This window comes from Heterocephalus glaber, unplaced genomic scaffold (genome assembly GCF_053883595.1).
Source record: "Heterocephalus glaber isolate CG9 unplaced genomic scaffold, H.glaber_assembly_v1.0 deba00001593, whole genome shotgun sequence".
NCBI classification, from domain to species: Eukaryota; Metazoa; Chordata; class Mammalia; order Rodentia; family Bathyergidae; genus Heterocephalus; species Heterocephalus glaber.
This window is the reverse complement of record NW_028258368.1, coordinates 7,114,077-7,126,705: the sequence shown is the minus strand read 5'-3', so window position 1 is coordinate 7,126,705 and position 12,629 is coordinate 7,114,077. Positions and strand designations below refer to the sequence as shown.

General features: G+C 38.9%; 1 protein-coding gene across 2 annotated transcripts in view; it reads left to right on the top strand.

Annotated features, from left to right (window-relative positions):
* Nucleotides 1-12,629, top strand: part of Ust (uronyl 2-sulfotransferase) — a 333,586-nt gene that overhangs the window by 124,603 nt on the left and 196,354 nt on the right. For both annotated transcript variants that reach the window (XM_004856902.4, XM_087193468.1), the window contains exon 2: nt 2,719-2,762. In XM_004856902.4, coding sequence (XP_004856959.1) covers nt 2,719-2,762 — 44 coding nt within the window. The remainder of the gene's footprint in view (nt 1-2,718; nt 2,763-12,629) is intronic.

The window sequence follows — 12,629 nt, the reverse complement described above, 5'->3', positions numbered from 1 at the left end:
TTATTGGTGTATAGGTTCTTGAGGTAGGTATTGATGATCCTCTAGATTTCTACTGGGTCCATTGTAATTTCATCCTTTTCATTCCTAATTGCATGGATTTGGGCCATTTCTTTCTTTTTTATAATAAGGTTGGCTAAGGGTTTGTCAATTTTGTTTATTTTTTCGCAGAACCAACTCTTGGCTTCATTGATTTTTTTGTATCATTGTCCTAGTCTCCATTGCATTGATTTCTGCTCTGATCTTTATAATTTCCTCCTTTCTATGGGCCTTGGGATTGTCCTGCTTTTCTTTTTCTAGTAGCTTGAGGTTCAGCATTAGGTTTTTTAATTGGGGTCCTTCTGTTTTCCTAATATGCATATTCACTGCTATGAATTTCCCTTGTAAGACTGCTTTCACTGTGTCCCATAGATTCTGATATGTTGTATTGTCATTGTCATTTAATTGAAGGAACTGTGTGATTTCTTCTTTAATTTCCTCTGTGACCCATTGGTTATTCAGAAGTGTGTTGTTCAATTTCTATGTGTTCATGAAATTCTTGCAGTTTCTTTTGGTATTGATCTCCAATTTCATCACACTATGGTCTGATAATATACAGGGGATAACTTCAATTCCTTTGCACTTACCTAAATATGTTCTATGAGAGAGTATGTGATCTATTTTGGAGAAAGACACATGCGCAGCTGAAAAGAAAGTGTATTCTGATTTTGTGGGGTGAAACACTCTGTAAACATCTGTTAAGTTCATTTATTCAAGAGTTTGATTGAGTTCTCATATTTTGTTGCTTGTTTTTTGTCTAGTTGATCTATCTATTTGTGGCAGTGGGGTACTGAGGTCCCCCACTACTATTGTATTAGTGATTATATGGTTTTTCATGTCTGTTAGTATTTGTTTTATATAGATGGGCACACTAGTGTTTGGTGCATAGATATTTATGATTGTCATCTCTTCCCGTTGGCTTGTTCCCTTTACAAGGATGTAGTGGCCTTCTTTGTCTCTCCTAATCAGTGTTGGTTTGAAATCTACTTGATCTGCAAAGAGGATAGCTACTACTGCTTTTTTGGGGGGTTCCTGATCCATGGAGTATTGTTTTCCAACCTTTAACTTTCAGTCTATGAGTTTCTTTTTGAATTAAGTGTGTTTCTTGTATGCACCAAATTGTTGGATCTTGCTTCTTGACCCATTCTGCTAGTCTAGTTCTTTTGATTGGTGAGTTGAGACCATTAACATTGATGGTTATAACTGATACGTATTGAGTTATCCTTATCATGACTTTTTCTTTTTGTTGGATTATCCCCCTTTGCTTTTAATTTCTTGTTGTGCTCAGTGGATTCATTCTGCTGGGCTTCCCGGGGTTGTGATCCTCATTGTCTTTTCCCGGGATTTCGTCTAAAATTTTTTGGAGTGTTGGTTTGGTATTCATGAAGTTCCCAAGGTGCTCTTTGTCATGAAAGTATCTTATTTCTCCATCCATTTTGAAAGATAGTTTTGCAGGGTACATCAATCTGGGTTGGAGGCTGTATTCCTTTTGGGCTTGCAATACTTCACTCCAAGGTCTTCTTGCCTTGAAGGTTTGCATTGAGAAGTCTGCTGTGATTCTGATGGGCTTTCCTTTGTATGTGATTTGTTTCTCTTCTTTAACTGTTTGTAGAACTTTGCTCTTCTGTTGGGTTTCTGGAATCTTAACAATTATATGTCTATCTGTCAATTTTTTTTAATCAAGGCTATTTGGAGTCCTATATGCCTCTCTTATCTGAATGTTAAGTTCTTTTCCCCTGCTTGGGAAGTTCTCTGCTATCACTTCTGTGAACAGTTTTATGTCATCTACACTGTCTCCTGTTTCTTCATTGACTTCAATCCGTCTTATGTTATTCTTCTTTGCATTGTCTAGCAGCTGCTGGACTGATTTCTCATGGTCCCTTACAATTTTATAGCAATTTTTCTTTTCCTGGTCACTAATTGCAATCTTATCTTCCATATATGAAGTTCTGTCCTCACACTAGCTCACTGTGTTGTGTAGACTTTCAATGGAGTTTTTAATCTCCTGGAAATCTGTTTGCATCTGTTTCATGGATTCCATTTGTTTCCTATGTTGGGATTCGATCATGTTTCTCAGCTCTTCTATTTTTTTATCTGTGTCTTCTCTAGATTTATTAATCATGTCTTGCACTATGGGCACAATCTCTGTTGTTACGTGAGAAGTAATTTCTGATTTCATTTTTTCCAGATCCTCTTTTGTTGCTAGTTCAGGGACTCCACATGGTTAAGTATCAATGTGTTCCATCTCGTTTCCCTTTGGGGTTGCTGTAGGTGATCTGAAAGTCTGATTCTGATTCTTGTTTACCTGTCTTCTCATTTCATTGGGGGTGGGGGGGTGCTGCTGGCTCCCACAAGGCTCACCTCTTCTGTGCTGGGAGTGGTGGTAGGTTGGCCTGGAAGCCTCCTACTCTGCACTGGGAGCTGTGGCACATTGGCCCAGAAGCCTCCTCTGTGCTGGGAGCTGTAGCACATCAACCTGGAAGATTGTAAGTGCTGAAACTGTTAACCAAGCATGGTAATATCAGCAAAACCTGGCTATACTAGTGATTAATAATCATCCATTTCTCTTCGGTACTATTGTCTGAATTACATCTACAATATTTTTTTTCAATGATTTTGTGCTAAATTCATTTGGGATTCAAAAGAAACCAACCCATCAACCTTTTTTCTTCTTTTTTCTAGGAAATTCCACTTACTTGGATGACCACGGTCCCCCTCCTAGTAAGGTAAGATCTGTGCTTCTGGTATTAGTTTCCTTTTCCTCTCTCTTGGTTTTTTATAGATTGATTACAGTAGTTCCTGGGCTTCCATCAACCCTAACTAAGTGCCTCCTGACCCTGAGTCATTTAGAAGAAAACAGTAGATGACAGATGTCAAATGAGTCTTCTCCTTCTGATGAGAAGGAAGGGAAAGAACATTAAGAGAGCTGAAATGACAAAGGAGGGAGAACCATTACTTAATACATCCTGTAGCTGCACAGGCATCACAGTGTAGACTCATTGCAGACCTTTGCCAGCTTCTCCTGTTTGCTGCTTCATTTCCCTGGGTGTCAATGCTGCCTCATGTTGTGGGACCCACAATGCATGCTGCCCATGCCTTTGTGCCTTACATCAACACTCACCTCTTTCCTACTCTCCCTGGCTGCCTGGGTTGGGATCCTTTGCCAAAAGGCCTGGCCAGTGCCCTCTCAAGGTGCCCTGGCCTCATCTGTACCCACTTTTGTTTCACCTATGAGTAATTTTGCTTGACTTTTAAGAGGCAAACAGTCCATTAATGTAGTTTCCTCACCACTGTCTACTTCTTTGAGCTTGATGGGAGTCAATCAAATGGAACTTGAAAAAAAAATAGGACAAAATAATCATTGTATATGAGAAAATACGTGTAATGCAATGGGCTCTCTTTTATTATAAACTTATAGCTTTTGTATTTTTTAACATCAGTGTTTTATTCCCCCTCCTAATGATGGTTCATCAATATTTGGGACAAGAGATTGTGCTTGGCAAAATGAAAATATATGTCTATATATTCTATTTTTAGAATTTTCTATCTATTCCATGAAAGCCTAGCTCTCCCAGAACTTGATTTTCTTAGTCTTTGATCACTAAAGGCAATGCCTGCATCATGCAGTTGTAAAAAACATGGTGAGAAGATAACCAGCCACCAACCTTAGAGGCTTTGGGGAGACTAACTCTTAAGGCAGTTTACTCCTCCAGTCCCTTTACAAGCATGAACTTTGGAAGAAGGCTTTTTTTTTTTTTTTTTGTACCAAGGATCGAACTCGGGTCCTTGCGCTTGTGCAGCAGGTGGCGAAACCACTGAGCTAAATCTCTGGCCCTGGAAGTAGGTATTTCTGAATGTGACACTGGCTCTGCTACTTTCTAGCTGTATAGCATTAGATCAGTTACTTAATATTTTGAGCCTCAGGTGGGACTAAGAGTATTCCCCCACAAGACAGGATGGTGGAAAGGACTGGATGAGCTAACATATGAGGGACACTCATCACTGACCTGTAAGAAATAGTAAATCAGCAGTGGCTGGTACTTCTTTGACTGGGGTGATGTTAAGGTTATTGATGAGTTAGTTGCATGGTGGTATTTATCTGAATTTGTGAATGGCCTCACCATTTAATCCACTCCATGCTTATTGAGTGCCTGTGATGCTGCAGAAGCAGACATTAGAAATAAAAATAAGAAACAAGGACAGCAACAATAGTAACTCCTCCTAGAGGAGCAAAAGAATATAAAAGATTAGGGGCACTCTGAGGGCGAGGATCATGCCTGTCATGCATTCTGTCATCCTTGCATTAACCTCAGTGCACAGAGAGGCACATCGTGGCTCTTTATTGAATCTCACTGAATCAGACCGCAGAATCCAGAGCTAGAATCTGAATTAGGTCTTCTGGCCCCCATCCCAGGTTCTTTCCACCAAGCCTGTACTGTCAAACTTGAACTTGTGCAAGAATCACCCAGGGGCTTATTAAAAAGCAGATTGCTGGGCCTTGCCCCCAGAGTGTCTGAATTCCTTGATCTAGGGTAGGACTCAAGAACTTGCATTTCTGACAAGGACCTAGAAAGTCAGAAATCTACATTTGAGAACCACTACCATAAAGGCCATGAAAAGAAAGAAAACCATTTCCCTGGCATTTTCTGCATTGTTTTCACTGTTAATAGCATAGAAGGACATGGCTTATTATATAAAGGTTACTTATTAATATAATAATGACTCACTATCATTAGATTTTCATGTAGTGAAAACATATATTCTTTGGTTAATTATCTGCCTAGGAGGGAAAATAGTGAAGGAAGGAATGGTGCAAATGTCTTTCTGGGTTTCCTCACCACTAACTAACACCGCTAACTTCCCTTGGGGTCCCAGGGGAAGCTTTCCATTCCTATGTCATGATGTCAGAGGACGAGGATTAGATGACTCTGTCTAGGAGATTCATCAGCTATTTTCCTCCATGGCTGGTGTGAATATTACTTTGGGCTCCAGGTTTAATACAAAGGGGTTTTCCTGGTAAGAAAACCCAAGACTGCTTGATATGAACTTGACTTTCCTTGGTGGCTGGCCTGGGCCACCCCTTCAGTCTGCTTGCTGGCCTTGCTAAAGCTGGACTGGCCTGCCGGCCTCTCTGTCAGTGTCTCCAGTGCCTGGATTTGGTGTGGCCTAAACTCACTACTCTTGCTCCTGTAAGATTCCCTAGCTGTGCATCTTGCCCTGGACACTCCAGTCCTGTCTTTCACCTCTTTTCCCCCTCCCCAGCTAAAGCTCCCTGTGATCCACAGAAGTAATCAGGTTCTTTCACATTATTTTAGGCCACTTTCAGAGTAAAAGCAGTTTTGTGAACTCTTGTCTAAGTTTGAAAATTGTGAACATAATCTCTTTAAACCAATAGAAATTTGACTAATATGAATTCTTTTGTGATAGCTGTCTGCTAATTATCTAGGAGTGGAGTAGCAAAACCATTCTTGACTTTTTAAGCAGAAGCCATAAGAAGAATATAGAAACAGGTAAAACTAATAGTGATATGTCAACATCTTTTTGTCCATGCTCTGACTTCTGGCAGGGTGAAATTGAATTCCAGAAATGGTGAGATCAGATTTCCAGATAAAGGTCCCCGTAGTGTCCTGGGAGAGGCCTTGGTTGTTTGGGTGTGCAGACCACTGGCTTATGTAGAGACATGGTGGCATCCAGAGGATTAGGACTCACACATATCCGGCCTCTGGAGAGAACCCAGCCTGGCAGGAGAAAGTAAGACCCAGGCCAGACCCATATTTTTCATATTTGTTTAGCACTCAGAAATAACTTTTTGATGCCAAGACGGAAAGAGTTGTGATCTAGAAAGAAATAAAAGCTTTAAGCCCTAAAAATATACTGAGGTTAGAGCACAATCTTATTTTATTAAAGTTCAATTCCACAAATTTCACATTACACAAGCAATAGCCATGTGGGAATCGGGGGGTCACACAGCACATACTGGGCTTAGGTTCCCATTCTCACCCATAATTTCATAAGAGAAAGAAATTTCCATTGCTTTTGAAATCCACTTGGACTGCATAGCTCACCTCAGTTTCTGTGCAAAACCGTTATTTAAAGGTAGATGATCATATTTTCTTTTACCTGCTACTATATGCCTTAAGGTCTGAACCTTACTAAGAATGAACATATGGATCTCTTCTGAGTAAAGTAGAGATATTCTTGAATATAAAATCGACTACAAAATACCAACTATGGTATGATAGTGCTTTTTGTAAAATTATGCTCATGTGTGCATAGCTACAGAGAAAAGCCTGGAAGATTAATAGTGTTTTCTCTGGGTAGTAAGATTTCAGATTTTTACCTTCTCCTGATACTTTTTAGTATAATTTGAATTCATTAAAATAATGCCTGTTCAATCTAAAAGTCAGACAAAGCAGTTTTTTGGTGTAAGAGATTAAATCTGAGTTTAAAAGCTGACAATGTTCACAGCCTCCCAAGCAGCCTGCCCACTGGGAGCTTGACATTTTCCGCTCCTTAGCTTCACTTCACCTGGAATGTGAACACCTGGTGGGAGCAGCAGGAATCAGCAATGATAAATTCTATTGGTGATAAATTGATACAGTTGTCATTTCCCATTGATTAGGTTCCCAAATCTGATAGATAAGCAGAGCTGTTCTAAGCAACTCAGGGATAATAAAATCACTATCCATAGCTGATATATATCTTTTTCTTTCTGCCAAGCACTATGTTAAGCACTTTGCAAGCAGAATTTACTCTCTATAAGACTCTATAGAAGAGGAAGTAATTTTTAATCCTTATTTTACAGATGAGGGAACTGGATCTTAGGGAGGCTGACTAATTTGCCAAAGGTCATGCACTAACTATTACACTCGGGATTCTATCCCAGGGCTGCAGAGCTCCAGGGCCTACACTTCTGACCTTTTCTTGGCTTTTCCTCAGTGCTGTGGTTCAAACCCAAGGACCTGTACATGCTAGGCAAATGCTATAACACTGAGTTACCCTCCTAGCTCCTAAGCATTTCGAGATGACAAATTTAAATGGAAATACAATGATTTTTCACCTTATTACTGGTGTTTTACATTTTCAAATAAGAACTTGGTACATTGATTAGTACACACATGAATTTAACCTCCAATATTCCAGGAAAAAAATTAGTCATCACTATTTGCTCTTTGGGTCCAGTGGACTCTTAACTTTTTATTCTTTCACTTCTACTTTATCTGGTTTTTTTCAGGCATCCATGTGTACAAACTTGCCTTTACCATTTGTCCATTTCTAAGCTGTATGCAAAGTAAAATTTTGGCATCCAAATATCACAAAAGGTAAAATAATTCTATCCCACATTCATTTAGCAAAAGGAGATGGGAAAAGCTCTTCTCACAAAATATAATTTGATGACATCCTTCTTCAATGACCCTGAATCAGAAAACCATATTTTCTTTTTCTCCATATGAATTTATTGTTCATCTATAAATTCTTGAGTCTGAAAGAATGAAGGATGTTGTCACCTGAAGATTTACAGTTTAAGGTTCCATGTCCATGATCAAGTTCATTATCAATATTTTTGGGTGCTTTTGGCTCTTTACATTCATCTCTGATTCCTTTAGTGTTAGTGAGACCTCTCCCTCTGTCAGTTTTCTTTATTTTGTCATAAAAGTGAGAAATGAAAAATTTGAACTGTCTGTTGTATCCAATGTAAGTTAAAAGCAAACTGCAAAAGGGCTGGGGGCTATTGCTTAACGACAGAGGCCTTGTCTAGCATGTACAAGGCCCAGGGTTCAATCGTTAGCACCACAATAAATAAATAAATACTACAAAGATGATATCCCAAGTCTATTTTTTCTTCTGGCAACACAATGCAATACCTTGGGTAGTACAATAAGAAATATGGAGGGTGATATAACAATGACAATTTAGTTGACTAGTGAATCATTCTCATAAACCTACATTGTTTAGTACAGTATTGTAGCTGTTAAGCCATGTAGCTATTTACATTTAAATTAATAACAATTCCAAAAAATAAAAATTCAGGTTCTCAGGCCCAGAGGAAGGAGATTCTAGACCACCGTCCATCCCGCCAGTCCAGGCCAGAGGTAGAGGCTTCTGAGCCACCTTCCCACTGCTCCTGGCCCAGAGGAAGGGGCTTCTGGGCTGGTGTCTGTCCCGCCGCTACTGGCTCAGAGGTAGGGGCTTCTGAACCACTGTCCCACTGCTCCTGGCCCAGAGGAAGGGGCTTCTGAGCCGCTGTCCCACCTCTCCCAGCTCAGAGATGAGCCACACAGGAGCCAACAGAACTGCGCCCCACCCCCGCTCCCAAGTCGAAATGAGAAGACACGTAAATAAGTCTCAAAACCAGACTTCCAGGTGACCTACAGCAACCCCAAAGGGAAATGAGATGGAACACTCTGATACTCAAAAACCTGGACCCACTGAACTGGCAACAAAAGAGGACCTGGAAAAAATGAAATCAGAAATAATTTCTCAAATAACAGGAGAAATTGTGCCCTTAGTGCAAGACATGATTAATAAATCTAGAGAGGAGCTCAGGAATATAATGGAATCCCAACATAGGAAACAAATGGAATCCATAAAACACATGCAAATAGATTTCCAGGAGATAAATAACTCCATTGAAAGTCTACACAGCAGAATGAGCCAATGTGAGGACACAATTTCAGATATAGAAGATAAGATAGCAATTAGTGACCAGGAAAAGAAAAATTGCTTCAAAATGATAAGGCACCACGAGAAATCAATCCAGCACCTGCTAGACGATGCAAAGAAGAATAACGTAAGACTGATTGGAGTCAAAGAAGAAACAGGAGAGAGTGCAGATGACATAAAAAAATCTCTTCACAGAAGTAATGGCAGAAAACTTCCCAAGCAGGGGAAAAGAACTTGACATACAGATAAGTGAGGCATATAGGACTCCAAATAGCCTTGATGAAAAAAAAATCTACACATAGGCATATAATTATTAAGGTTCCAGAAACTCAGTAGAAGACCAAAGTTCTACAAGAAGATAGAGAAAAGAAACAAATCACATACAAAGAAAGCCCATCAGAATCACAGCAGACTTCTCAATGCAACCTCACAAGGCAGGAAGAGCTTGGAGTGATGTATTTCAAGCTCTAAAGGAAAACAGCCTCCAACCCAGATTGATGTACCATGCAAAACTATCTTTCAAAATTGATGGAGAAATAAAATACTTTCATGACAAAGAGCACCTTAGGAACTTCGTGAATACCAAACCAGCACTCCAAAGAATTTTATGCAATATCCTACAAACAGACACTGAGGATCACAACCCCAGGAAGCAAAGCAGAATGAACCCATCTGGCATGACAAGAAATTAAATGTAAACGGGGAGAACCCAACAAAAAGAAAAAGTCATTGCAATGATAAGTCAATACATTTCAGTTATAACCATCAATGTTAATGGTCTCAATTCACCAATCAAAAGAAATAGACTAGCAGAATGGGTCAAGAAGCAAAATCCAACAATATGCTGCATACAAGAAACACACTTAATTCAAAAGGAAACTCATAGACAAACATAAAGGGTGGAAAACAATACTCCATGCAACAGGAACTTGAAAAAAAGTAGGAGTAGCTATCCTCTTTGCAGATCAAGTAGATTTCAAACCAACACTGATTCAGAGAGATGAAGAAGGACACTACATCTTTGTAAAGGGAACAGTCCAAGAGGAAGAGATGACAATCATAAATACCTATGCACCAAACACTAGTGCACCCAACTATATAAAACAAATACTAACAAACATGAAAAATCATATAAGCACTAATGCAGTAGTAGTAGGGGACCTCAATACCCCACTGTCACAAATGGATAGACCAACTAGACAAAAAAAAAACCCAACAAAACACTAGAACTCAATCAAACTGTTGAACAAATGAACTTAACCAATGTTTACAGAGTGTTCCACCCCACAAAATCAGAATACACATTCTTCTCAGCTGCACATAGGTCATTCACCAAAATAGACCACAAACTCACACATAGAACATGTTTAAATAAGTCCAAAAGAATTGAAGTTATCCTCTGTATACTATCAGACCATAGTGTGATGAAATTGGAGATCCATAGCCAAAGAAACAGGAAAAATTTCATAAACACATGGAAATTGAACAACACACTTCTGAATAACCAATGGGTCACAGAGGAAATTAAAGAAGAAATCACACAGTTCCTTCAATTAAATGACAATGACAATACAACATATCAGAATCTATGGGACACAATGAAAGCAGTCTTACAAGGGAAATTCATAGCAGTGACTATGCATATTAGGAAAACAGAGTGAGCCCAATTAAGCAACTTGATGCTGTACCTCAAGCTTCTAGAAAAGAGGAGCAGGACAAACCAAAGCTCATACAAGGGAGGAAATTATAAAGATCAGAGGAGAAATCAATGCAATGGAGACTTAAGACAATGATACAAAAAAATCAATGAAGCCAAGAGTTGTTTCTGCGAAAGAATAAACAAAATTGACAAATCCTTAGCCAACCTTATTATAAAAAAGGAAGAAATGGCCCAAATCCATGCAATTAGGAATGAAAAGGGTGAAATTACCACAGAAATTGAGAGGATAATCAGTACCTACTTCCAGAACCTATACGCCAATAAGGTGGAAAACACAGAAGAAATGAACAGATTCCTAGATACATATGAATTACCAAAGTTGAATGAAGAAGACCTAAAAATTCTAAACAAACCAATATCAACCAATGAAATTGAAAATGTAATAAAAACTTATCAACTAAGAAAAGCCCAGGCCCTGATGGCTTCACTGCTGAATTCTATAAGACATTTAGAGAGGAACTACTGCCACTACTGTTTAAACTCTTCAATGAAATTGAAAGGGAAGAAATACTCCCAAATTCATCCCTGGAAGCAAGCATCACCTTGATCCCCAAAGCAGAGAAAGACCCAACTGAAAAAGAGAACTATAGGCCAATCTCACTAATGAACATAGATGCAAAAATCCTTAATAAGATACTGGCAAGTAGAATGCAGAAGATCATCAAGAAGATCATACACCCTGATCAAATGGGATTCATCCCAGGGATACAGGGATGGTTCAACATATGCAAATCAATCAATGTAATGCACTATATCAATAGAGTCAAGGACCAAAATCATATGATTATCTCCATAGATGCAGAAAAAACATTTGAAAAAATCCAACATGGATTTATGATAAAAACCCTACAAAAAATTGGAATAGATGGTCTCTACCTCAAACTGATAAAAGCCATCTATGAAAAACCAACAGCCAATATCATACTAAATGGTCAAAACCTGAAATCCTTCACTCTAAAATCAAGAACAAGACAAGGATGTCCACTGTCACCACTCTTGTTCAGTATAGTTTTGAAAACATTAGCAACAGCAATTAGACAAGAGAAGGAAATAAAAGGAATAAAGACAGGAAATGAAGTCAAATTGTTCTTATTTGCAGATGACTTGATACTGTATACAGAAGACCTCAAGAACTCCACCAAAAGTCTCCTAGACTTAATAACCAAATTCAGTAAAGTAGCTGGATGCAAGGTCAACACACAAAAATCAATAGCTTTCCTCTACACAAATTATAGACTTACTGAGACAGAAATAGGGCAAATAATTCCATTCACAATAGTATCCAAAAAGCTGAAATACCTAGGAATCAACCTAACGAAAGAAATCAAAGACCTCTTCTCTGAAAACTATGGCACTCTGAAAAGAGAGATTGAAGATGATATCAGAAAATGGACAGACATCCCCTGCTCCTGGGGAGGAAGGATTAATATAGTGAAAATGGCCATACTTCCAAAACTGCTATATAGATTTAATGCAATTCCAATTGAGATCTCAGCAGCATATTTCACAGACATCGAGAAAACAATCCAAAAATTCATTTGGAGCAAGAAGAGACCCAGAATAGCAAAAGCAATTCTAGGTAACAGAGACATGGCAGGGGGTATCACAATCCCCAACCTGCAACTCTACTACAAAGCTACTGTGAGAAAAACAGCATGGTACTGGCAAAGAAACAGACCTGAGGGCCAGTGGAACAGATTAGAAGATGCAGAAACAACACCAGACACACTCAGCCATCTCATCTTCAATAAAGGAGCCAAACAACCTCACTGGAGGAATGGTAGCCTCTTTAATAAATGGTGCTGGAAAAATTGGGTTTCAACTTGCCAAAGATTAAAACTAGACCTGTATCTCTCACCATGCACTAAACTAAAATCAAAATGGATTAAAGATCTAAATATTAAAATAGAAACTCTGAACCAGTTGGAACAGAGGCTAGGTAGAACCCTTGAAGACATCGGTGTAGGAAAAGATTTTATGAACAAAACCTCAGTTGCCCGTGAACTAGCACAAACAATCAACAAATGGGATATCTTCTTATTAAAAAGCTTCTGCACAGCAAGAGAAACCACCAGCACTGTGAAGAGACAATCCAAAATGTGAGAAAAAATCTTCACCTGCTGTTCCTCAGACAAAGGTCTACTATCTCGAATCTATAAAGAACTTAAAAAGATCAGACCTCTCAAATTTAAAGACCCAATCCAAAAAT